This window comes from Metopolophium dirhodum, chromosome 8, assembly GCF_019925205.1.
Source record: "Metopolophium dirhodum isolate CAU chromosome 8, ASM1992520v1, whole genome shotgun sequence".
Lineage (NCBI taxonomy): Eukaryota > Metazoa > Arthropoda > Insecta > Hemiptera > Aphididae > Metopolophium > Metopolophium dirhodum.
The window spans coordinates 4,208,568-4,235,989 of record NC_083567.1 but is presented as its reverse complement, the minus strand read 5'-3'; the positions used below and the strand labels follow the sequence as shown (position 1 = coordinate 4,235,989).

The 27,422-nt window shown below is 28.1% G+C and overlaps 3 protein-coding genes and 3 long non-coding RNA genes across 14 annotated transcripts; 1 reads left to right on the top strand and 5 right to left on the bottom strand.

The window, feature by feature from the left end:
* Nucleotides 1-848: 848 nt before the first annotated feature.
* Nucleotides 849-4,488, bottom strand: LOC132949902 (GPI mannosyltransferase 4-like). Its single transcript, XM_061021025.1, has 6 exons — nucleotides 4,063-4,488; nucleotides 3,351-3,570; nucleotides 3,094-3,259; nucleotides 2,510-3,033; nucleotides 2,015-2,416; nucleotides 849-1,959 (listed from the first exon to the last, which is right to left on the bottom strand). Exons 1-6 carry the CDS (start codon nucleotides 4,172-4,174, stop codon nucleotides 1,605-1,607), a joined length of 1,779 nt encoding a protein of 592 aa, XP_060877008.1. The 5' UTR covers nucleotides 4,175-4,488; the 3' UTR covers nucleotides 849-1,604.
* Nucleotides 4,489-4,676: 188 nt separating this feature from the next.
* Nucleotides 4,677-9,591, bottom strand: LOC132949909 (uncharacterized). 5 transcript variants are annotated; one of them, XR_009665156.1, is made up of 7 exons: nucleotides 9,097-9,582; nucleotides 8,675-9,045; nucleotides 8,399-8,605; nucleotides 6,460-7,275; nucleotides 6,224-6,390; nucleotides 5,962-6,146; nucleotides 4,677-5,374 (listed from the first exon to the last, which is right to left on the bottom strand). It is a non-coding gene; the product is annotated as an uncharacterized LOC132949909 (long non-coding RNA). The 5 variants fall into 5 exon arrangements; XR_009665154.1 differs by having other exon boundaries at nucleotides 5,114-6,146; nucleotides 6,460-6,948; nucleotides 7,129-7,275; XR_009665157.1 differs by having other exon boundaries at nucleotides 5,114-6,146; nucleotides 8,917-9,045; nucleotides 9,097-9,591.
* A 161-nt stretch (nucleotides 9,592-9,752) lies between these two features.
* On the top strand, nucleotides 9,753-19,315 carry LOC132949912 (uncharacterized). Its single transcript, XR_009665163.1, has 2 exons — nucleotides 9,753-10,123; nucleotides 18,804-19,315. It is a non-coding gene; the product is annotated as an uncharacterized LOC132949912 (long non-coding RNA).
* Nucleotides 12,323-15,203, bottom strand: LOC132950395 (uncharacterized). Its single transcript, XM_061021829.1, has 2 exons — nucleotides 15,101-15,203; nucleotides 12,323-14,896 (listed from the first exon to the last, which is right to left on the bottom strand). Exon 2 carries the CDS (start codon nucleotides 14,884-14,886, stop codon nucleotides 13,003-13,005), a length of 1,884 nt encoding a protein of 627 aa, XP_060877812.1. The 5' UTR covers nucleotides 14,887-14,896; nucleotides 15,101-15,203; the 3' UTR covers nucleotides 12,323-13,002.
* On the bottom strand, nucleotides 16,401-22,207 carry LOC132949908 (GPI mannosyltransferase 4-like). Its single transcript, XM_061021032.1, has 6 exons — nucleotides 21,758-22,207; nucleotides 21,035-21,265; nucleotides 20,788-20,954; nucleotides 20,334-20,727; nucleotides 18,954-19,223; nucleotides 16,401-16,751 (listed from the first exon to the last, which is right to left on the bottom strand). The coding sequence occupies exons 1-4, from the start codon at nucleotides 21,867-21,869 to the stop codon at nucleotides 20,401-20,403; spliced, it is 837 nt and encodes a 278-aa protein (XP_060877015.1). The 5' UTR covers nucleotides 21,870-22,207; the 3' UTR covers nucleotides 16,401-16,751; nucleotides 18,954-19,223; nucleotides 20,334-20,400.
* Nucleotides 22,208-22,806: 599 nt separating this feature from the next.
* On the bottom strand, nucleotides 22,807-27,286 carry LOC132949911 (uncharacterized). Of its 5 annotated transcripts, none has more exons than XR_009665161.1 (7): nucleotides 26,792-27,277; nucleotides 26,370-26,740; nucleotides 26,094-26,300; nucleotides 24,155-24,970; nucleotides 23,919-24,085; nucleotides 23,657-23,841; nucleotides 22,807-23,069 (listed from the first exon to the last, which is right to left on the bottom strand). It is a non-coding gene; the product is annotated as an uncharacterized LOC132949911 (long non-coding RNA). The 5 variants fall into 5 exon arrangements; XR_009665159.1 differs by having other exon boundaries at nucleotides 22,807-23,841; nucleotides 24,155-24,643; nucleotides 24,824-24,970; XR_009665162.1 differs by having other exon boundaries at nucleotides 22,807-23,841; nucleotides 26,612-26,740; nucleotides 26,792-27,286.
* Between the last annotated feature and the right edge of the window lie 136 nt (nucleotides 27,287-27,422).

Here is a 27,422-nt window from a genome sequence, read left to right as displayed (position 1 = left end):
ATCTATAATATTATTGTTTTAAATACAATTATCATAACCTATTGATCACAATAATATTAACATACAAAATTTTAAGCTAAAATAAATTGCATGTATTTCATCCAGGTAAAATAAGTATGAAAAGTCTTAATTACATTTTAAAACATGTACCTATACTAATTCAAATTAACACACTATATAATATAAAAAAAAAGTTAACAAGAACCTGTATAATTTTTAAACTTAAAATAAATGTGAATTACTTATTACCTACCACTACTTTTGGTGCAGTGCAATTTTTACTGTAACGATATAATATCAAAAAGTTTAAATTGTGTAAATACATGTTTATAACACTCAAATTTATTTAAAATAATAATATTTAAGTATACTGTACATTTCCTAGTGTATAAACTTAAAAGAATGATTTTAAATTTTCATGTTAGTGAATGGAAACTATTTTATTATTAAACAAGACTGCCATATTTAAAAAATAGTATTTTAAGTTACTTCTTATTATATATTATATATTATGCAATTTACTTTTATCGTTTGTATTGTATAATATCTTATCTGTATTTTGAATTTTGTAACAATTATGTCTGAATGTTTACACTGTGTCATGTAAGCAACTCAACCGTCAGGCAGTTCGCTTAAATAAAAGTTATTTCTATGTTATGCAAATATAGGATTTTAAGGGTGTTTTCTGAAACTTCAACTACTTGTTGAGAAGCACCTTAATAATTATTATTTTAACAAAATTACTGGCTGGATTAAGTAATTTAAAAGCTCCATAAATATAGACTTAAATGTATAAATAATATAAGGCTAAAATGCACTTTAACACTTTAACATGGTCTTCACTAAAAAAGTACCTTTCAATGTCTATAGATAAAACATAAAATAAGTATATGGTATATTTTAGTAAATATACCATAAATCATCAGAAATATTGGATTGATTTTTACAACTAAATACTAAATTTAAGTAAGCCATGTTGAATTAAAATAATATTAATTTATAGTGTATACAACTTAATGCACATGTTTTATAGTTGTAAACTAATTATAGTATTTGTTGTCAAAATATATTTAACTTATTATTACATTCAATTGATAATATTGTCATTTCATAAACGTTAAAAACTATAAATATATTTAAATGTATAATTCAAGCCCTAAATAATATATTATTATATATTGGTCAGATTTAAAAATAACTATTTTTTTCCAGAAAATATTCAATAAAAATGATCTATAATATAATATGACAATTATTGGTATAATACAAGAATACTCTGTCGTTTGTCAATAATATTTGGGTGAGAGGAGAGCATCAACAACTGCAAAATAGTTTGTCGATTCTAATCACTACCAAGATAATAATATCTTTCTTAAAGAGTATAAAAAAAACTGGATAGTAAAAACTTATGACATGAACTTGCATTTTTTTTATCCTAAATTTAGGGTAATAGTAATCACTTTGTAAAATAATCTTATAGTTTCAATTTTATATTATAATTAAATATGAAAGTTGAAAATGTATCTAAAACTATAGAAATTAAAACCGTTATAACTAATAAGTAACATCATTGTATTAAATTATAAATATGTAACGTTGTATTGCTATTCAGTCTTTATAGTAATTTTATAAAGTACAAGCGAAAATATATCACGAAGTTCTGTCAAACTAATATAAGAAGGCATATTGTTGTCATGGTACAATAAATCTATCATAGATGTGAAATAAAAACTCAACGATTCCATTGACAAATGAGGAAAAAAAATATTTTTTGTGTATTTAAGACTAGACACATTACCAAATGATTCAAATTGCTTGATTAAAGGACCAGACAATGCAAAATAAACTGCAAGTTCTTCTTTACAAGTAATATGTTTACTAATATTCATCACAGTGTCATACAATACATCAGGATCCAATGAAGAACCAAGATCATATACTTTGATGTGGCGTTGGTTCCTAAAATATGTTTTTAAATAAATAATTATTCAAGCAATACAAATTGTGAACTTACGTGTATAGTAAACTTTCGTTAAGTTGAGGAACCATTAACAATCCAACAGGTATAGAATATGTATGACTATGAATTACATAGGTATTAGATGCATGTTTAATATCTTGAAATAAATGTGAGATCATTGGAGTAACACCAGCCTGGTGCAGGTAACCATAAAATATAAATCCAATAATATTTGAGAAACACCAAATTGGAAGTAAGCATTTTAAATCCTTCAAGTAATGACTAGAAAAATACTTGGAAGTGGAAAATACAATTGGTAATAAAAGAGGTAACAGGAATCTGGGTTCTTGGTGTGGAAAAATCGATAACAGAAACAATGGAATGATCACATTGGCCATCATCAAAGTGTTGACTTCATAAATGTTTGGTAATAAATGGTAATGGTGATTTAAAATACTGTAAAAGTACATAATATTTATACATTAGTAAATTAATAGGAATATAAATTGTAACGTTATGACATTTTATTTGTGAAACTAAAATACTTACATTTTTATCAAAGAATTGAATTGTAAACGTCCTAGAAAGAGTAGAGTTAAGACATTGAAAAGCAATGGAGTGTTTATGATGGCATGAGTCATTCGAAAATGGATACCGTGCTCAGCTAAGTTTGATGGCTTTATATTATATTTAATAAAATTTAAAGGTGTTACAACCAAACTGGCTTTGTTTTCTGTTATATGCTCAAAGTAAAATGAATCAATGAGTATAAACGCAAATACTCCAGGTAGAGTACATAGAAATAATACTATAAAACGTATATTGAATATTTTCACAAAACGGTCATCGTTCTTAGAAAATCCTCTGGAAACCCAATAGAATATAGGGGTAACAGCAAACAGTAAAAAAGTTGGTCTATTGAAGGTACCAACAGCTAAAATAGTACCGATTTCCAAACAATGAGAAAAATGATGACTAGGTAATAGGCGTAGCTTACGGCTCATGACTACTTTATCTGTTATTGATGTACGGTATGCATACATATTTCGTATTTCGTTTTCAGCAGCTATAACCTACAATCAAAATACATTTTAAAAAAATGTTTATCAACCTATAATATAATATAATCTTACTTTATCTGAAACCGTCATACTGTCAACAACTTTCCACAACAAGAGCGATACCAAAGCCAATTCTAGAGAGTTGGTAAATGTCTTTGTACCAAATACAATTATAACATAAGAACTTGAAAGAAGTAACAAATATCTATTAGACTTAAGTTTGAGTATTTTACATATCCTGAAAAATGTGTAATCGATGATATAGTTCTATAATTAAAAAATATATATTTGAACAGTCAAAATGTGTTGTTATTATACTACTGTCATACTTATATAGTGAATAATCAGTTACAAATGACACTGCACAAGTGACTAATCGGAAAACAAACATCAATAGGAAAGGATTCCATGGAATTTTATATAATTTAAAAATCCATTTGGCAATATATAATGGCATGCCAAAAATTCCATATAGTAAACCTATACTTCTAACTGGTGCATCTTTATTGAATTCCCAAGGGCGGTCATGTACAACTCCGAAGACATCACCTAAAATTTAAAATATTTATTTATTATTTTCATATTATTTTTTGCAAAAATCTATGTTTCCCTTGGTTTGGTTTCGTATAAAAATAATAGATTTATTATAGTTTTATAAATATGTTCAATCCATCTTCAAGTTAAATTATTGCCTACTATAAAAATATATATTTTAAGCACATTAGGTATAAACCAAGTATTATTAATTGTATAAAACACTTGATTTCCTGTAAATTATATTAAACATTTAATAATATGGCGCCTAATCAAATTAATATAAACAAAGAAAATATTAAGTAAATCATCTTTAATTCTAATGAAGAGAATGACCATGAAATAGATATTTAGCTTAACACTTAATATTGCTAAAGCGAGTAAATATCATATTAAAATAATATCTGTGTGATTGTAAAACATTTTATTTTTTTCAAAATATTAAGAACCTTGGCGTAAAACATCAAGAGTAAGACACTTACTACTTACTATCTGGAAATCACTTACCGGTGATGATTTCGGTAGTTTGAAAAAACTCGTCAGGATGAACATAGCCATTTTGTACGAAAACAGTGGATAATATTCTAAAAGCTACCAAGCAACCATATTCCAGTGACATAATATTATATTAGCAATATAAAATGTTTGCGATAGTTTTCGAATTGGAGAGAGCTCGTTCGTTTATCGCTTATCGCTATATGGAAATATGAATATGTTATGTATTGTTATCGTTTCCAATTTTTATCATGATTTGGACCATAGATAATGTGGAAACGCGCACAGCGCCCTCTGGTATCTACTACTATATAACGACCTCAATTACCATAGAACTATAATATGATACTACCGACTACGACCGTCTTGATAGTTGATTATTATACGGTGTTTCACCGGAAAATTCAATATTTATGTACGTACTTAGCTACATTTTTTTCCTACTCTTTTGGATGGCTGGTTAGGTTAGGTGAATTTCTTAACTTATACTATTTTATATATAGGTAAGTACTTATACTTATATTAAATACCTACTTTGACGAGTCGAGTGTGAACCCAAACTCGCGATTACTTCGTTTGATTTTACCGTTTCACCACTACCAGGACGTAGAATAATAATACATACATATTAAATAATAATATAATTCTTATACAATTTCTTGAAGAAAATTAACACACCATAATATTAGCTATAATAAAGATGATTATAATAAAAATGAAGAAAACCTAATTTAACCCATCACTTTTCTGCAAGTATTCTTGTTCTAAATCAACATTTACATGGGTAAAAGTTCTTTAAGTATCAATCAAAATATCATTACGATGCATATTGGCTTTTGTATTGTGATATTTTTGGTAGTGTGAACCTTTAAGCTTTTAGGCTTTTTTTAGAAACAGGCAATATTAAGTATCCTAAAATGAACCAAAAAGTTAATAATATTTCAATTTCATTATTATATAACTACAATATAATATTATTTAAATTATTATTATGTTATATCAATGGCATAGTTGACTGTGTTGACCTTAGAATTTTATCAAGATAAATAAAAAACAAAAAGTGTAAATAAAAGACATATTGTATTGGTTTACTTAGGCTCTCCATACAAAATTCCTGGCTACGCCACTGTGTTATGTTATTATTACCTATTAATTATCATTATTATTGTTATAGTAATTACAGTTAATACTTAATAAGGCTTATTCTTTAGTCACTAAATAATTTTTATTTGCAATAACCCTCATACAACTTGTAGATCGATGCTCAGTGTTTCCATATATTGGTGGAGTGGTGGAACTCTCAACACAAAACTTTTGTATCAACCTAAAAAAATCCTAATATTTAGTGGCAACAAAACTAGGTTGTGATAGAACTTTTTACATTTATGAATTCACTTAAAATAAACTACCTGAAGGCTGAATGTATTTTAATTTATATGGCAAATGACAATACTTATTTTTATTTGCATACTTTTAGTTTCCTAGTGTAACATTAAAGCAAATGATCATAAGCTATTAAAATTCAAATACATAATAATATAAAGTATTATAAAACTGATGGGTAGGCCGTAAGTACAAAACTATAAATTATAACAGTATACATTTATAATAAGACATAACTTATTAATTTGTTAATAATATCTTTTACTTGTATTTTTAGTACTTGAGTAATCTAGTAGACACAAAATGTATAGTACCTAAAGTGAATTAGACAATGCTCCACAATTAGCCATTATACTATAGCCTTTAATGTAATGTAATGAATTACTATTTACTAGATGTTACAACAAATTAAGTACCATGTACAATATAACTAATATTTAATTTTCAAGTATGATAAAAATGTTCTTAATGCAATATAAAAATTAGTGAATTCAGTGTTATAAATATAAAAATATATATAAAATATACTTTAAAGGTTTATCATCTTCTGATGGCATTTACTATTGTCTTAATTTAATTTTTGTCTTCTTCAATTCTTTGTTTAAGCAATGAGTTTAACTGTTCTATTAGGTCTTCTTGATTTGTCTTTTCTTTTCCTAAGATTTTTTTAAAAAACTCTTTCAATTTTTCACGATGTTCCCATATTGCAGCACCTTTAAGTAAAACAATTGGTTTAAACAAAACGTTGGAAAATGTAAATGTTGTAATTTGTATATTTTAGTCTATTTACCAGCTCCAAAGAGCATTGCAATCATAATTATTATATTACTGCCATTTCTTAATGCCACCGTCTTGTTCATGTTTGTAAACAAAAATTAAAGTGATTTAATGAAACACTATAGGTACTATCTGGAATATTACAAGAGCAAATAGAGACTGGAGACTGAACGTCTGAATCTGAAACAGAACATGGATGAACAGTAAATAGTTTCGTATAATAAATAATAATAAGCAGTTGATATTTACAAGTCCAACGTGAAACCGTTAATTACGTTCGTGCTCAAAACTTAAGTTGTAGCTGTTTCCACTTTTCTAGTTTTTACTTGTATGGGTCTAATCATGATAGACAATATGATCAGCAAAAAAACAATTTTTCCTATCGGCTATCACTGCGCATTTATCACTTGCCTCTTATCAGTACTATTATTATCAGTATCACACTATCATGACAGTTGCTTTATCACATAATCGTTTAATGACATTTAAATTATTATATTTAAATATTATATATTATATTATATAAAATTTAAAATTTTGTTTTATTTTATTAAATTAATTGAATTTACAACTATACAATGTCTTCATCAAATGAACAACTGGAAACAGTTCAATTAAAATTTGGTTCTATTCAAGGTAAGGATTTAAAAAAATTCATATCTAATATTATTCAAAGTTATATTTCAAATATAAAATAAATGTATTCTATTATATTAACTTATACTGATATTTTGTAGCCTGCAACACAACACATAAGTATAAATATAAATAAAAATTAAAAAATTTAAATAATAAAATTATAATCAATGATATAAGTTAGAATAACTCGAGAATAAACGATATTATACTAAAAACTGTTTTGGGCGATAATTTTATGTCAAAACTGTTTACTGTTTACTAAAAAATGTTTGTTCCTACCACTAGCAGACTTTTTCAACGGTTTAGTGCTCTTCTGGTACCCGTACCTTTGATAATTAATTTTTGTTTTGGCGATGAATAAACTTAATTTGCTGCATCAGGAGTGAGGACTGTTTTCTTTTGTTACTTCCGTGAAAACACACTTATCTATAGATAATGTAATAGAATAATATCACGTAGACACGAAATAATAACATAATATTCAGACATTCGTTGCCCAGTGGTGACTAAATTAGGTTAAAATGCCAATTGGTAACATAATAATACAATATTACGCGTACCTATATTATACCTAGATATAAACTTTCCGATTTCGATCACAACTTTTTTACATTTTTGTATTTACTGTTAATAAACTATAGGTAAGTACCTAAATGTTGGTAATTGCTTTATCAATATATTAGTAGGTATATAATATTATTATTATTATACCTATATTTTTACCTTTTTAGTGTAACTTTAAAGCAAACAATCTTAAGCCATTTTTAATATTATAAAATTGATGGGTGGCAGGGTAGGTTACTACCTACAGTATTTACAAATTATTTATTACAAACTATAGATACGGCCATACGGGTTTCCCATTTTGTATGTATAGCATTAGCGTAAACAGTACAGATAACAATGTAGCCATGTATAGATACCACAAAATAACTTCGGTTATATAGTGTAGCCGTGTAGGTACAACTATGCCAGTATGATACTATGGATTAATAGTACGGCATTAAAGATAACAATAAAACAGAAATTGAGAAATAATGACAAATACAATATAATATAATAATTTATTATAAGAGTAAGAAATTATTTTATATTAAAAAATCTACATTACTTATCAATTTGTATTTATTGTCTAATGTCTGTATGTTAGTTAAGTCTAATTAAATGGACCACCGATTTCTTATTTGTATTTTTTGTACATACCTAGGTAGGAACTTAACTAAAGAGTTTAGATAATTTTGATTATACCACCTACTCATTAGTAATTATTTATAACTTATATTTCTAATTAGTTTACTGTCATTACTATTCCTATATAGGTATTGCACAAAAACAATAGTACCTACCATACTATTATAATGTTTGATAATAATACCTAATTGAGTATAAAAAAAGTTTTTAACGCAATTTAAAATTAGTGAATTCAATGTTATAAATATAAAAAAAATATATATACAATACATTTTAAAGGTTTTAACACAAGTTTTTAACGCAATTTAAAATTAGTGAATTCAATGTTATAAATATAAAAAAAATATATATACAATACATTTTAAAGGTTTATCGTCTTCTGATGGCATTTGATGTTGTCTTTATTTTTTTATCTTTTCTTTTATACTTTGTTCTTCTGCTTCTCTTTCTCGTCGCAATGTTTCTAACACTTCGTGACTTAACTCGCCTGCGGCCATCGGTCTGTTTCCTGATAATTCACTAAATATTTCTACAATTGTGTCCCATTCATTGAATATTGCCAAACCTTTAAGTAAAATGCTTGGTTAAAACAAAACATTAGAAAACAGATTTCACGTGTATGTAGTGTATTTACCAACTGATAAAGCAATAGCAACCAGAGATATAGCTCCGGATGTATCCATGTTCGTAAATAAAAATCAATGTAATTTAATAAAATGTTAACCAACAATTATATCGAGTAGCAACTTACTAATAACATTGATTTTAAAATATTTTAAAATCAATGCTTATAATAATATTGTATACTAGAGAAGTAAAAAATGCACAAAAACGCCATTAAGCACAAACGACATTCAGCAATATGTAACAACTAACATTATTCCACTACCGATTATCTGAGCGACTGAGCAGTGAGCCTGAGTGGCGGACGGTGTCATGACACTGTTATAACTTATGATTGGGTGCGGTAGTATTTCTGCAGGGGTCATGCGTATCATTAAGTTGCTGAAAAACATATCTATATTATTTTAAATTATATATTTCACTTCAAATTACCTTAACTCTATGGCTTATAGACATGAATGTTGAAGAGAATAGATATCCATACTAGCTATTATCTAGATCAATAGATTTTCTCTAGTCTTGAGTCTTCGCTATTCATGCACCATTTGTTTTCTCTCTCTCTCTCTCTGACCCACGCTCGACATAGAACATTTATGTTTAACAGAACCCTTGTGTTGTTAATTTTAATGTTAGAGTGAATTCATCTTATTTCACCATCAAACTTTAAGCTAAGCATACATTACCCGTGTCCCCACAGTGGCCTTTTTTACGATAGTTTAATTTGTATACGATTTATAAGCATTTTCAAATTGTAATAATATACACGCTCATAACTTACATACGAATTAAAATATCATACAATAAATAACTTAGAGACACGGGTAATATTCTTGACTTAAAATTTGGTAATAAGTGAATTCACTTTAATATTAAAAGTAATGAGACAGGGTTGGTTCTGCTAAACGTAAATTTACTATGTTGCTGGTGGGTCAGAGAGAGAGAAAACAAATAGTGCACTGGCATGCGCTTATAGATTATAATATTATTATTGTTTGTAATAGTATAGATATCATAGCTAATGACTAAATATACTGATAAGTTATCAACTTGGACGAAATATTCGGAATTGGGATTGAGATTCTACAGTCGGCGCAGGCATATTTTTATTATTATTATGATTAATTATTGTTGTATTTCTCTTAAATGAGTACATAATTAATTTATAACACTCGATAACTTATGGTATTAATTACATTTATTTAATAGTTTTTAACATGATGAAAATGTGTTCTTACACTAATGATATGTATATGAAAAACATAGGTTAGGTACAAAACTGGTACAATAGTATCTAATATTCTAATGTTCCAATCATAAAACAGAAACACTAACTGACGAAGGCTTGTCTGTATTTTTAATTTTTGCGGCGGACAACACTTCCAAGCAGACAGCGTCACGTAAACCATGTATGTGCAGAATCAAGTTGAGAACCATTGAATTTAGCCAAGATAGAGATTAGGTGAGACAGTAACTATTAGACAGTGTTATACCTATAACGTATAAGTACTTGAGCCGGGTTCGCACTACACCGTGTCGTGTAAAATAATCACAGTTACCAAACGGCAAACGATACGGCATAGTTGAATATATTCAACTAAAAAAAGGTGGATAAGTGGGTGTCGCTCTGCTGTACAGTAGGTTACAAGTGGGTCGCCGTAATGGATGGTGTTAAATTTGAATTCAATGATATAATATCATTGTATAAGAAAAACGATTCTGAGCGAAAACGGTCAGTTAGCCTATGATATTACCAAGTATATTTGATGATATTATTGTAAATAAAGTAATTTATATAAACCTATTTACGTGGAGCCTTGTTTTAAATTTTCAATCATTAGCCATAAAAGTTAAACATTTTATACATTTTTAACTACAAAATAATTAAAAATTATAAATTTGATAAATGTTGTCAACATTTAAACTTTAAATGCTTATAAAAAAAAATTGTGCCTATGTATTTTTAATATTTTTCAACTGCTATTAGAACGATATATCAGGAGCCTTATATTAAATTTTCACGCTTTTTTACCCAACAAAAAAAACTTAGAAAAAAAAACTAAAAAAATTGAAAACTCACAATGTCTGTAAACCGCTCAAAAAGAGTCAAAATATTTTCAAAATTTTATGGTGTATAGAAAATGCCAATATAAACATTCAGCGAAATTTTCAAATATCTACAGTCATTCGTTTTTCAATTACAATAAAATAAGAAAATTGTTACATGAGAAATCAAGTGAATATCAAATGTTGTAAAAATATAAATTTCAGACGCTCATAAAAATTTAATTTAAGTTTCTTGTAGACATTTTTTTTTTTGATAAAGGTAGACAAACTTATGAGTAATCTTATATTACATTTTAAAACCTTAGATTTAAAAAGAAAAATTTTTATGAATTCTCAACTCAAAATAATTTGCTAATTTTCGTGATTTTTTCGTATTTTGTCAAAATTTGAACTTTAAATGCTTATAAATAAAAACTGTGACTAAGGATTTTTAATTTTTTTCATCTGCCTTTGAAGCAATAACCTAGGAGCCTTCTATTAAATTTTCAATCTTTTTTACTCAACAGATAAAATTTTATTGATATTTATAGAAAAAAAAAACTAAAAAAATTGAAAACTGACAATGTCCGTAAACAGCTCAAAAAGAGTCAAAATATTTTAAACATTTTTAATTGTATGGTGTATAGAAAATGCTAATATAAACATTCAGTCAAAATTTCATGTCCCTACGGTCATTTGTTTTAGAGTTACACCAAAAACCAAAATCGATTTTCTCGAAAACAGATTTTGCGTAAAAATTCCCGTTTTTCCTTAATTTTTCTTTTGTTTTTCACGTCGCTTTTGAAAGCTACTAGGGAATTTTTACTTTTGACCCCCCAAAGTACCAACTAGATTCACTTTCTTATCAGAAAAGTTACTGTTGAAGAAAATCCAAGCACTTTTACTGTCCTAAAAGGTGATGACAGACACAAAAAAAAAAAAAATAAAAAAAAAAACACACATCATTGTAAAATCAATACATTCATCGCTTCGCTCAGAATCTAAAATATAATAAAATTGTAGATTATGTTATCATCAGGTACAAGATTCATATCATTGGTATGGCATTTTAGTATTTTGGTATAAGCATAAAAACACGAAAATACACGACACGGTGTAGTGTAATCATGTGAACCCGGCTTTATACCATAAAAAAATAAGATGCGAGCGGTAGTGCAGTACTTGGTACTTGGTAGAAACTATAAATGCGCATGGACGCATGGACGAACTGTACTGCACGACGTAATTTGAAATAGTTATATAGGTATACTTACTTTTAAATTTAAATCTATTGACTTTTCATTGCATTTAATTATTCAATGGTTTAAAAAGTTCAAATTGTGTTTAAATATAAAAAATAAAAATTCAAAGTTAATAATTTAAAATGTTAGTTTTTGATTTGTTGTGGACTGGTATACCTATTATGTTAAATATTTTATACTGTTTATTGACTATTGTTGTAGGTATTGTATATTATGTTATTATTTGTAAATAGAGTTTTTTCCGTAATTACGATTATTATTATTAGGTATTTGAAAGAATACACCGAGGGAATGAGTGGTACTTTACAGTTTCCACCATTAAAGCTAAGTCCAGACAGTAATATTAAATATTATAGGGGAGACCGGGTCTAGTTGTAACACTTTTAATATTTGTGGATGTATCTTAGAAAATAATATTCACAATCAGTTTTTTCTTATACCAATAGATAGAGAATGTTGTCTTGTTTAATAATATGCTTTGCAGGCGCTTAGTAATAAATACATAAATTAATATAAAGTTGAATATCATGATTTTTTTTTGTTACATTTTACCCCGGTAGTGGGGTAAGTTGTAACATGGTGTGGGGTAAGTTGTAACACACACAAAAATATTGTTTAATTTCTATATTTATTCAAAAAAACAAAAACAAATAAAAAAATTCTGTTAAAATAATAATAATAATAATAATAATAGTCATATAAATTATTTAAAATAAAATAATTCTTAGTCATGTGTAATAGTTTTTACACAAAAGTAAGTTGTATTAATAACACTAATAAAAATAAACATATTAAAAATAATGAACAAAATTATTTAAAATAAAATATCTCTTTGTGTCATTTGTAATAGTTTTTATGCATAAGTATAATTAATAACAGCAGTAAAAATAATAATAATAAACAAATTAAAAAATTAATAAACAAACAATTAATTATAATAAAATCACTTTTCAGTATTAAGTTAGAGGAACCTTCATTACTTAATAATAATAAAAAAAACATAGGTAATTAGGTATTTAAATTCTTCAGTCTTTTAGTAGCAGTTATCACACATATAAAACGGACTCTTACATTCCCTTGCACAGTTTACATGAGTCCAGAACTTACACTTACTACACTCAATCCACTGTTCGTTTGCTTTACTTGAACTGAAAGTTTCCATGCACACTAAACAAAATGTCTCACCCTCATCTGAACTATAATTATTTTCCTTAGACATTTTAGCTTTTTTTGGTTTTGTAGTTTTGGCTTTCTGTTTTTTTTTTGATTCAAAAATGTTTCTTTTAACAGCTTTTGCTTTAAATTTTTTTTCTATTTCGTTCTTTTCTGGTGTATCAGTCAACACAGCACTTTTTCCTTTTTGTCTACCTTTTTTATTTAATTTTTGTTCTCTTACTGCCTTGGGATATGGGCGAATACTTTCTGGTGAAATCACATTGGAACTTGTTGAAGGTATTGGATTATCAGCCATTAAAGCTGATGTTGAAGTTGAAGGTATTGGATTATCATTTGACACTTGAATAGCAACATTTGAACTTACATTAATTTGATCAGGACTGATGTGTAATTCTGGTTCAAGAATACTGTGTTCAGGACTGTTCAGGACTTGTTCAAGACTGTTGAATAATTCTTGTTCAGGATGAGTATCTTGATTTATTTGATTTGATTCCAATGCATCTATATCAGTCACTATGGATGGTGCAAATTCGTCTTCTCGAAAAATATTTCTATCAAATGGCCAAATACCAGAAACTTTAAAACCACTCATTATATTTCGAGGTGATACTGCATCAGGCAATGCACCAGCCACAATTTGAGGAATATCATAGATTGTCATTCTAGACCCTGGGTGCATGGTCATCCACTGATCCATTTCCCTATTAACAAATTTTTTAAAAGGACCATACACACTACGGTCAAGTGGTTGGAGCTTATGTGAGCAGTGTGGTGGAAATGATAATAAAACAATGCCATTATCTTTGCAAAAATCAATCACAGGCAGATATAAGTGCGACTCATGATTATCTAAAAGCACCAACACTTTTTTTTCAAGGCTTGGTCGAACATGATTTACAAAATGCTCCATAAATGTTAAGAACTCTGGACCTTGCATCCACCCAGATTTGTTGGCTGTACCAACACATCCAGCAGGTCCTCCCCTTATAAAATGTTGATGATATTTGACTCTTGGAAAAACAAACATTGGTGGTATAGCACAACCAGTTCCATTAACTGCTATACACATAGTAACTAAAACACCCCGTTCAGCTGATGTTATAGCACCTATTTGCTTTTTCCCCTTAGTAGCAACAATTTTGGATGGTGTTTGAACTGTTGTTACACCTGTTTCATCAATGTTGTATATGTGTTGAGCTTCAAATTTATATTTTAATAACACTTGTTGAAACTTATCCATAAATAAATTTACATTAGCTTTATTGAAATTCATGGCCCTGGATAAACTGGTTGCTTCTGGTTGCCTGAGAGAAAGACTAGAATTTCTTTTTAAAAATTTTGTAAACCAATCAGGCCCAGCCATAAGGTTTTTTCCCCATACTTCAGGATACTTCAAGCCCAATTTATGTGCAAATTGGTATGCTAGTTGTTTAATGTCACGGGGGGTGAGTCCAAAATACATATCTGCCGAATTTTTAATATATTGAGATAGTATTTGTTCTTGGTCTACACTGAATACTTGTTTAGGCCCCTTATATCCTACATTTAGTGTACTAACATCACCATTATTCTTACTTGTTTTAAATTTTGCAACATACCGCGACAGACTGACATGACACAAATCATATTTTTTTGCAGTACTTCTAACTGATTTATTCTCAATGATAACTTCATCTGCAGCAGCTTTAATCAACTCTGATGTGAATCCTCTATTAGTTTTCCTTATATAGTGTCTAGGCATATTGAATGTTCTATAAAAGTATAAATGTATAATAACAAATTAATATGTTAATTAAATACTATTCATGTGTGACATAATTACATGTTGAATTTGTTTAAAATAAATACTATGATAAAAAATGTGTTACAACTAGCCCCAAACAGTTTGTTACATTGTACCCCAACATGACTTTTTTTAATATTTATTATAAATAAAAAGGTAATATAATACTTACATTAATGCGTGTTGTTGCAATTAAATCTGCACAACATTTGGATTTAAGTATGACTAAAACTTGTGATTAAGTTTAAAAACTGTGATAACAAACTGAATAGTAAGATATCAAAATATTTTCACTATTTACTGATAAAATCAGTTTTATAATTGTTATCGCTTCAATAATTACAACATGATTCTGATAACAACAAAACATATGATAATATTTATTTATGAATCTAACGCTATCTATTAGAATTCTATAGAAGCAGTCTACAAATACTTTACGCCTATGTTACATCTTACCCCATGTTACAACTAGACCCGGTCTCCCCTAAACTATTTACATAATATATACACAGTCCACACTAATGAACTGCAATCCTTTTTTGTCCATTTTATGAATATAATTACACATAGGTACTTTTTCATTAATTATTTAAATTTTAAAATGTCTTAAATAAACGTCATGTGTAAGTGTGTATCTAAAGTGGGGTACCCAGGAGGGGGGGGGTCTAAGAGGGCTTCAGCAGTTCAACCTCTCCCTACCATTGGCCGTGTTATGGTATAAATCTTATATAATTTAAGACAAAGTACAAACCATGATAATTTTGAAAACGGTTAGTATAAGGTAACGGATATCATATTCTGATTTAAGTACGTTGTTTAGCCTCCCCCCAAATAAAACTTTCTAGGTACGCCACTGTGTAACTACACAAATAAAATGTATAGTATACTAACAATAAAGAAAAACAATTAAATCAATTTTGATATTATTTACACAGTTTTTAAAAATATTAATTACTTATATTAGTTATTTGTCTTGGTTTGTCATTCAGTTTGATTCTTTGATTATTGTACTATAAATAATTGGCATCTACCATATTTTGATATGCAATGCCCGAGATTGTCAATAATAAAATAGTGAACTATTATTGATACGATGATATAAATATTTTTGTTATTATTTAAAGCCTTGGTGTTCGGTGGCATGTGCCATTTGCGAACATGATCATAATTATTCATTAATTATAATATTACAAAAGTATTGCATTATTTTGTTTTAAATTATGTAAATGGAAAATATAAGACGTACCTACGCAAATTATTCTGTATGACTGGTACGAACTCTACCAACATTTCCTCCGAAACTCAATTAGAAATTGGACGAACAATTAATAATACTTGTGAAAGGTGAATTTAGAATATACTATATGTATTTAGATGCGTTTATACTTTATAGTCCAGTTTCCACGCAAAACCATATTAAATATTTGACATAGGTGTTACATATTAATACATTAATCAATAACAGACAATAAAATCGTACTTTCAGTTATTATTGTCAAAAATTAAACAATCAGAATAACATAGGTACAATAGGTTTTTCTTCTTTTTTTTTTTTTAATCATAGATTTATACAAGGAAAAATTAACAAATAAATTATTAAAATATTTATATATACACGGATATTATAGATTATATCTGATCGCCAATAAATTATGTTTTGAACACGCTATAAAGAGAGGAACTCGGAAATCATCGTCTGATTTTGTTCTTGTTGCAGCCCGTGCCGAGTTGTTGATAGGCGATCGAGAATCCAATGTCTCTTTCTCTAACGGTTACACTGTCCGTATGGAATCTGACAATGATTGGTCCAGATGCATAAGCTGAAACGTGAAAATTAATTTATTGTAATTTTAAAACCGTCATTTACCGAGTTCCCATCGATTCTCGAAGCATAGTTGTACCTACAATAATAATATACATACAACGTTGATTTGGCTAACTGTTAAGTCGCTTTCGTTTTTGCGGTAATTGTCTTTAAAAAACTGCTATTCACATAACTTTTTTTAGAATTTTATTGTTACTGTTTCTCAACGTTTTTTATCCGGAGAGACTAATTTGTTGTTCATACTATATATATATATAGACTATTATATATTATAATAATTGGTACGTACCAATATATTATAGTATATTACGTATATAATACAGTAATACACTGTATGGTAGTTAGGTACCTACTATAGAGACATAGTGTTTATGACGTTTTGGATTTTATGTTTTTATTATTCATCAGTAATTACTCATTACGAAAACAACGAATCACATCATTAAAAACAAAATACCTAGATATATAATTTAACACTAAATTAACTTTTAGTTATTATGCATTGCATTTGGACGACTTGCTTTCCACGGTCTTAATAAAATATGTATGTCTAGTTTTTTCTCTCTAAATTAAAATTGAACGATTATATTAATATTCTTCCAGTGTTCCTGGTAAAACAAATCACTCTCGTGGCCAGTATACATGTGTTATAGTGAATGTTTAGATCCAAAAATATAATTAAATTAAATTTCATATCTGTGCAAAAAAACAGCAAGTTAAACATTGTCTGTTGTATCGTAAGACAATGCATTACTTATTATTTGCTATTTCACGGTCTCATTATTTGAGCTCTTATCAATATACTAATAATATTATAATTCTGAAGAGTTTTTACATGTTTGAACGCACTAATCTCAGAAACTACTGGACCGATTTCAATAAAAGTTATATCAATATAGATTAATAAATTGAGAATTGGAGGGTGTATACGATTGTTCTTACAACCCCTGTAGGTTGGTATAGGGTGGTTCATGCATGAGTTTTGTTTTGGATCACGATAGGTATATATTATTTTTTGTTTGTATATAATTATATTTAGGGTTGCCATTGGCTACAGAAATAAAATTTAAAAAGAAAATCGCAGGTATGGTATAGACTAAAACGGACCAGCAATGCGTTTCTACGGGATTTTTTTTAAATGAAAGAAAATTATATATTACAATATTATTGTTGTTATTAAAATGTAGAACAGAATGCAATATTTATACATGCATATTATATCATTACATATTTTTATATTTATTTTTTATTTTATATTTGTAACGTATAGACTAAAAAACTACTCGATCGAATTTTACGAAAGTTTCAAAGACTGTTCATAGAGATATCAGAAAAGTTTAGAGAGTAGTTTGAACTATGTTGGAAAATATACCAACGTCCAACTGCTATATCTAATCCGCCGCAGGCGCATGCCTATCTCGAAGGAAATAGTTCACAGACCTATGTACAGCAATACTGATTTTCCCGTGAACTTTAAAGTATAGTCAGCAGTTTAGATATACTAAAACCAAGATCCGCCGATATAGTGTCTTATTTTATGTTTGTTCATTTTTTCCCGGGTGAAGTCAGTGATATTATATACTACAGTAGTATAGTATACATTTAAAAGTATCTAAATGGCAGCATTAATTAATTTCTATTATTATTTGATCAGTATACTTATTAGTTCTTTGGAAAAAAATAATGAGTTATAAACATCTATAGGCTATAATTTTCCTTTCTAAAGTTGTATTTAGGTAAAGCATTCATATAACTTAATGTAAAGATTATAAGCATTTCTGTGCCTATTTAACCTACTCGGTAGACAATACGATCTTATTCGTCAGACTTTTTATTAGGTCCAATACTTGTCATTTATACAATTCTAATATTATATTAATATCAATTAATATAAAATATATATAATTCGGTATCTATGTCATCTGTTATTCACTAGTAATCAGAATATTATTATGTTACTTTAATATTATTTGATCTATTGAATTATTTTGTTTTGATCCAAATATACTTTTAAGGTTTACTTATTTAATTATTTTGATATCAACAGGCATGTCCTCGTTGGGACCGATGTCTCTCCACCAGATCGACGAGTGAATATAATAAAAAGTTAAATAATATTGTATATGCATATGAATTTTACCCCATACACCCACATGCTGTACGGCGCTTTGTCAAATATAGAGGATCGAGTACTTACACGTCACCGGCGTCGCGATCGTGTTGTTGTCCTGTGCACCCAGCGGGTCGTTTACTTTGATTTTTTCCGCAAACTCCTGGATGGCGAGACCGGACAAACTCCGTCCGCAGAATTTTTCCGCCGTCGGCGTGTACACCTCCACGTTTCCAGTAGCCGCCAATATCTCCTCGCCTATGTCCAACATACCTCCGGGAATGTGCAGGTAGTCATGTGTGACGAGATCGCAACTCACTTCGCCCGCTCGCCCGATGCCTTCTTCGAGTGACGGTCCTGCATTAATCAAGTGTACACGTATATTATTACCTATGTCCTAATAGCATTATGTAGGCTTATAAACATGCAATATAAATATGTTGATTTTTTAGAGTCTTAAACGATTTTGTAATACAGGGTGATTCATTGAGCATGATATTTTTTCTTCAATAATGCAATTATTTAAATCCTTTTTTTTAACTCCTATTGTAGGTATCCAAATGTTCATATACCTACCACAATCAAAATTCGTACGAGTAGTTTTATAGTTATTTAACTTTGTGTACTAAGAATTAAGATTAATAGATCCATGATAATGGGTTTGGAATGTATGGGAGCTATTATTATTTGAAAATGTTTGTAATTAATAATTATTACTATTAATCTATCAACATTTACAATTTGTAAAATTAGTCCGAGTATAAAAAATATCATCATCCAATATTAAATATATTTTGTATTTATGTGAAACCATTTTTAAGAACTATTATCCTTATAGAATAAACATTTTAATAACCGAGAGACTATATCCTTCGGATTTTGTATTGGGTACAACAAAATATTAAAAATAATCACAGTAAAAATTGTGGTTTTTCTAATTTTAAAAACAGATGTTTGTATCGTTATACACGACACTTCTTAAGTAGTACAAAAATCTCAAGAAATAATGGTCTTAAGTAGGTATATTTAAAAATTTAACTAAATAACCTAATTAACAAAGGAAAAATGGCGGTGATCATGATGGTGAATCATCCTGTATACTTACACAAACCTCTATATAATATGGGTACATCATTGAAAAACGATATTATTCTAAAATGTTGGTTGATACATATTTTTTTGTTTTTTAGTTTGGACGCGTGGCTGTTAAGGTAGGCACCACAACCGTCGTTTGTCTTAGGCCCTGTTTTTCTCATAGGCCCTATTACTAGGTACTGTGCCTATAATTCTCTAATGGTATCTAATGGTTAATCCGGTTCCGAAACTCGGTAATGCATTATGACTAACAATTAATGATTATGCTTGTGCAATGTGCATGTGGCATAATATATACATATTGAATGCAATATGCACATATTTTTAACCATATAGTATAAGAAATAAGAAGTATGTATGCTCAATACGAACCTTGTTTTCGTCCTAGTTCGCGCATGTGCATTGCTTTGTATTTTTGTGCATACTGCATTGTATACGATTAAACGTAGGTATACGTGTGACATACTGAAGTCAAATTGAGTTTATTACATAGAAATAATACTATAAAACGTATATTGAATATTTTCACAAAACGGTCATCGTTCTTAGAAAATCCTCTGGAAACCCAATAGAATATAGGGGTAACAGCAAACAGTAAAAAAGTTGGTCTATTGAAGGTACCAACAGCTAAAATAGTACCGATTTCCAAACAATGAGAAAAATGATGACTAGGTAATAGGCGTAGCTTACGGCTCATGACTACTTTATCTGTTATTGATGTACGGTATGCATACATATTTCGTATTTCGTTTTCAGCAGCTATAACCTACAATCAAAATACATTTTAAAAAAATGTTTATCAACCTATAATATAATATAATCTTACTTTATCTGAAACCGTCATACTGTCAACAACTTTCCACAACAAGAGCGATACCAAAGCCAATTCTAGAGAGTTGGTAAATGTCTTTGTACCAAATACAATTATAACATAAGAACTTGAAAGAAGTAACAAATATCTATTACGACTTAAGTTTGAGTATTTTACATATCCTGAAAAATGTGTAATCGATGATATAGTTCTATAATTAAAAAATATATATTTGAACAGTCAAAATGTGTTGTTATTATACTACTGTCATACTTATATAGTGAATAATCAGTTACAAATGACACTGCACAAGTGACTAATCGGAAAACAAACATCAATAGGAAAGGATTCCATGGAATTTTATATAATTTAAAAATCCATTTGGCAATATATAATGGCATGCCAAAAATTCCATATAGTAAACCTATACTTCTAACTGGTGCATCTTTATTGAATTCCCAAGGGCGGTCATGTACAACTCCGAAGACATCACCTAAAATTTAAAATATTTATTTATTATTTTCATATTATTTTTTGCAAAAATCTATGTTTCCCTTGGTTTGGTTTCGTATAAAAATAATAGATTTATTATAGTTTTATAAATATGTTCAATCCATCTTCAAGTTAAATTATTGCCTACTATAAAAATATATATTTTAAGCACATTAGGTATAAACCAAGTATTATTAATTGTATAAAACACTTGATTTCCTGTAAATTATATTAAACATTTAATAATATGGCGCCTAATCAAATTAATATAAACAAAGAAAATATTAAGTAAATCATCTTTAATTCTAATGAAGAGAATGACCATGAAATAGATATTTAGCTTAACACTTAATATTGCTAAAGCGAGTAAATATCATATTAAAATAATATCTGTGTGATTGTAAAACATTTTATTTTTTTCAAAATATTAAGAACCTTGGCGTAAAACATCAAGAGTAAGACACTTACTACTTACTATCTGGAAATCACTTACCGGTGATGATTTCGGTAGTTTGAAAAAACTCGTCAGGATGAACATAGCCATTTTGTACGAAAACAGTGGATAATATTCTAAAAGCTACCAAGCAACCATATTCCAGTGACATAATATTATATTAGCAATATAAAATGTTTGCGATAGTTTTCGAATTGGAGAGAGCTCGTTCGTTTATCGCTTATCGCTATATGGAAATATGAATATGTTATGTATTGTTATCGTTTCCAATTTTTATCATGATTTGGACCATAGATAATGTGGAAACGCGCACAGCGCCCTCTGGTATCTACTACTATATAACGACCTCAATTACCATAGAACTATAATATGATACTACCGACTACGACCGTCTTGATAGTTGATTATTATACGGTGTTTCACCGGAAAATTCAATATTTATGTACGTACTTAGCTACATTTTTTTCCTACTCTTTTGGATGGCTGGTTAGGTTAGGTGAATTTCTTAACTTATACTATTTTATATATAGGTAAGTACTTATACTTATATTAAATACCTACTTTGACTAGTCGAGTGTGAACCCAAACTCGCGATTACTTCGTTTGATTTTACCGTTTCACCACTACCAGGACGTAGAATAATAATACATACATATTAAATAATAATATAATTCTTATACAATTTCTTGAAGAAAATTAACACACCATAATATTAGCTATAATAAAGATGATTATAATAAAAATGAAGAAAACCTAATTTAACCCATCACTTTTCTGCAAGTATTCTTGTTCTAAATCAACATTTACATGGGTAAAAGTTCTTTAAGTATCAATCAAAATATCATTACGATGCATATTGGCTTTTGTATTGTGATATTTTTGGTAGTGTGAACCTTTAAGCTTTTAGGCTTTTTTTAGAAACAGGCAATATTAAGTATCCTAAAATGAACCAAAAAGTTAATAATATTTCAATTTCATTATTATATAACTACAATATAATATTATTTAAATTATTATTATGTTATATCAATGGCATAGTTGACTGTGTTGACCTTAGAATTTTATCAAGATAAATAAAAAACAAAAAGTGTAAATAAAAGACATATTGTATTGGTTTACTTAGGCTCTCCATACAAAATTCCTGGCTACGCCACTGTGTTATGTTATTATTACCTATTAATTATCATTATTATTGTTATAGTAATTACAGTTAATACTTAATAAGGCTTATTCTTTAGTCACTAAATAATTTTTATTTGCAATAACCCTCATACAACTTGTAGATCGATGCTCAGTGTTTCCATATATTGGTGGAGTGGTGGAACTCTCAACACAAAACTTTTGTATCAACCTAAAAAAATCCTAATATTTAGTGGCAACAAAACTAGGTTGTGATAGAACTTTTTACATTTATGAATTCACTTAAAATAAACTACCTGAAGGCTGAATGTATTTTAATTTATATGGCAAATGACAATACTTATTTTTATTTGCATACTTTTAGTTTCCTAGTGTAACATTAAAGCAAATGATCATAAGCTATTAAAATTCAAATACATAATAATATAAAGTATTATAAAACTGATGGGTAGGCCGTAAGTACAAAACTATAAATTATAACAGTATACATTTATAATAAGACATAACTTATTAATTTGTTAATAATATCTTTTACTTGTATTTTTAGTACTTGAGTAATCTAGTAGACACAAAATGTATAGTACCTAAAGTGAATTAGACAATGCTCCACAATTAGCCATTATACTATAGCCTTTAATGTAATGTAATGAATTACTATTTACTAGATGTTACAACAAATTAAGTACCATGTACAATATAACTAATATTTAATTTTCAAGTATGATAAAAATGTTCTTAATGCAATATAAAAATTAGTGAATTCAGTGTTATAAATATAAAAATATATATAAAATATACTTTAAAGGTTTATCATCTTCTGATGGCATTTACTATTGTCTTAATTTAATTTTTGTCTTCTTCAATTCTTTGTTTAAGCAATGAGTTTAACTGTTCTATTAGGTCTTCTTGATTTGTCTTTTCTTTTCCTAAGATTTTTTTAAAAAACTCTTTCAATTTTTCACGATGTTCCCATATTGCAGCACCTTTAAGTAAAACAATTGGTTTAAACAAAACGTTGGAAAATGTAAATGTTGTAATTTGTATATTTTAGTCTATTTACCAGCTCCAAAGAGCATTGCAATCATAATTATTATATTACTGCCATTTCTTAATGCCACCGTCTTGTTCATGTTTGTAAACAAAAATTAAAGTGATTTAATGAAACACTATAGGTACTATCTGGAATATTACAAGAGCAAATAGAGACTGGAGACTGAACGTCTGAATCTGAAACAGAACATGGATGAACAGTAAATAGTTTCGTATAATAAATAATAATAAGCAGTTGATATTTACAAGTCCAACGTGAAACCGTTAATTACGTTCGTGCTCAAAACTTAAGTTGTAGCTGTTTCCACTTTTCTAGTTTTTACTTGTATGGGTCTAATCATGATAGACAATATGATCAGCAAAAAAACAATTTTTCCTATCGGCTATCACTGCGCATTTATCACTTGCCTCTTATCAGTACTATTATTATCAGTATCACACTATCATGACAGTTGCTTTATCACATAATCGTTTAATGACATTTAAATTATTATATTTAAATATTATATATTATATTATATAAAATTTAAAATTTTGTTTTATTTTATTAAATTAATTGAATTTACAACTATACAATGTCTTCATCAAATGAACAACTGGAAACAGTTCAATTAAAATTTGGTTCTATTCAAGGTAAGGATTTAAAAAAATTCATATCTAATATTATTCAAAGTTATATTTCAAATATAAAATAAATGTATTCTATTATATTAACTTATACTGATATTTTGTAGCCTGCAACACAACACATAAGTATAAATATAAATAAAAATTAAAAAATTTAAATAATAAAATTATAATCAATGATATAAGTTAGAATAACTCGAGAATAAACGATATTATACTAAAAACTGTTTTGGGCGATAATTTTATGTCAAAACTGTTTACTGTTTACTAAAAAATGTTTGTTCCTACCACTAGCAGACTTTTTCAACGGTTTAGTGCTCTTCTGGTACCCGTACCTTTGATAATTAATTTTTGTTTTGGCGATGAATAAACTTAATTTGCTGCATCAGGAGTGAGGACTGTTTTCTTTTGTTACTTCCGTGAAAACACACTTATCTATAGATAATGTAATAGAATAATATCACGTAGACACGAAATAATAACATAATATTCAGACATTCGTTGCCCAGTGGTGACTAAATTAGGTTAAAATGCCAATTGGTAACATAATAATACAATATTACGCGTACCTATATTATACCTAGATATAAACTTTCCGATTTCGATCACAACTTTTTTACATTTTTGTATTTACTGTTAATAAACTATAGGTAAGTACCTAAATGTTGGTAATTGCTTTATCAATATATTAGTAGGTATATAATATTATTATTATTATACCTATATTTTTACCTTTTTAGTGTAACTTTAAAGCAAACAATCTTAAGCCATTTTTAATATTATAAAATTGATGGGTGGCAGGGTAGGTTACTACCTACAGTATTTACAAATTATTTATTACAAACTATAGATACGGCCATACGGGTTTCCCATTTTGTATGTATAGCATTAGCGTAAACAGTACAGATAACAATGTAGCCATGTATAGATACCACAAAATAACTTCGGTTATATAGTGTAGCCGTGTAGGTACAACTATGCCAGTATGATACTATGGATTAATAGTACGGCATTAAAGATAACAATAAAACAGAAATTGAGAAATAATGACAAATACAATATAATATAATAATTTATTATAAGAGTAAGAAATTATTTTATATTAAAAAATCTACATTACTTATCAATTTGTATTTATTGTCTAATGTCTGTATGTTAGTTAAGTCTAATTAAATGGACCACCGATTTCTTATTTGTATTTTTTGTACATACCTAGGTAGGAACTTAACTAAAGAGTTTAGATAATTTTGATTATACCACCTACTCATTAGTAATTATTTATAACTTATATTTCTAATTAGTTTACTGTCATTACTATTCCTATATAGGTATTGCACAAAAACAATAGTACCTACCATACTATTATAATGTTTGATAATAATACCTAATTGAGTATAAAAAAAGTTTTTAACGCAATTTAAAATTAGTGAATTCAATGTTATAAATATAAAAAAAATATATATACAATACATTTTAAAGGTTTTAACACAAGTTTTTAACGCAATTTAAAATTAGTGAATTCAATGTTATAAATATAAAAAAAATATATATACAATACATTTTAAAGGTTTATCGTCTTCTGATGGCATTTGATGTTGTCTTTATTTTTTTATCTTTTCTTTTATACTTTGTTCTTCTGCTTCTCTTTCTCGTCGCAATGTTTCTAACACTTCGTGACTTAACTCGCCTGCGGCCATCGGTCTGTTTCCTGATAATTCACTAAATATTTCTACAATTGTGTCCCATTCATTGAATATTGCCAAACCTTTAAGTAAAATGCTTGGTTAAAACAAAACATTAGAAAACAGATTTCACGTGTATGTAGTGTATTTACCAACTGATAAAGCAATAGCAACCAGAGATATAGCTCCGGATGTATCCATGTTCGTAAATAAAAATCAATGTAATTTAATAAAATGTTAACCAACAATTATATCGAGTAGCAACTTACTAATAACATTGATTTTAAAATATTTTAAAATCAATGCTTATAATAATATTGTATACTAGAGAAGTAAAAAATGCACAAAAACGCCATTAAGCACAAACGACATTCAGCAATATGTAACAACTAACATTATTCCACTACCGATTATCTGAGCGACTGAGCAGTGAGCCTGAGTGGCGGACGGTGTCATGACACTGTTATAACTTATGATTGGGTGCGGTAGTATTTCTGCAGGGGTCATGCGTATCATTAAGTTGCTGAAAAACATATCTATATTATTTTAAATTATATATTTCACTTCAAATTACCTTAACTCTATGGCTTATAGACATGAATGTTGAAGAGAATAGATATCCATACTAGCTATTATCTAGATCAATAGATTTTCTCTAGTCTTGAGTCTTCGCTATTCATGCACCATTTGTTTTCTCTCTCTCTCTCTCTGACCCACGCTCGACATAGAACATTTATGTTTAACAGAACCCTTGTGTTGTTAATTTTAATGTTAGAGTGAATTCATCTTATTTCACCATCAAACTTTAAGCTAAGCATACATTACCCGTGTCCCCACAGTGGCCTTTTTTACGATAGTTTAATTTGTATACGATTTATAAGCATTTTCAAATTGTAATAATATACACGCTCATAACTTACATACGAATTAAAATATCATACAATAAATAACTTAGAGACACGGGTAATATTCTTGACTTAAAATTTGGTAATAAGTGAATTCACTTTAATATTAAAAGTAATGAGACAGGGTTGGTTCTGCTAAACGTAAATTTACTATGTTGCTGGTGGGTCAGAGAGAGAGAAAACAAATAGTGCACTGGCATGCGCTTATAGATTATAATATTATTATTGTTTGTAATAGTATAGATATCATAGCTAATGACTAAATATACTGATAAGTTATCAACTTGGACGAAATATTCG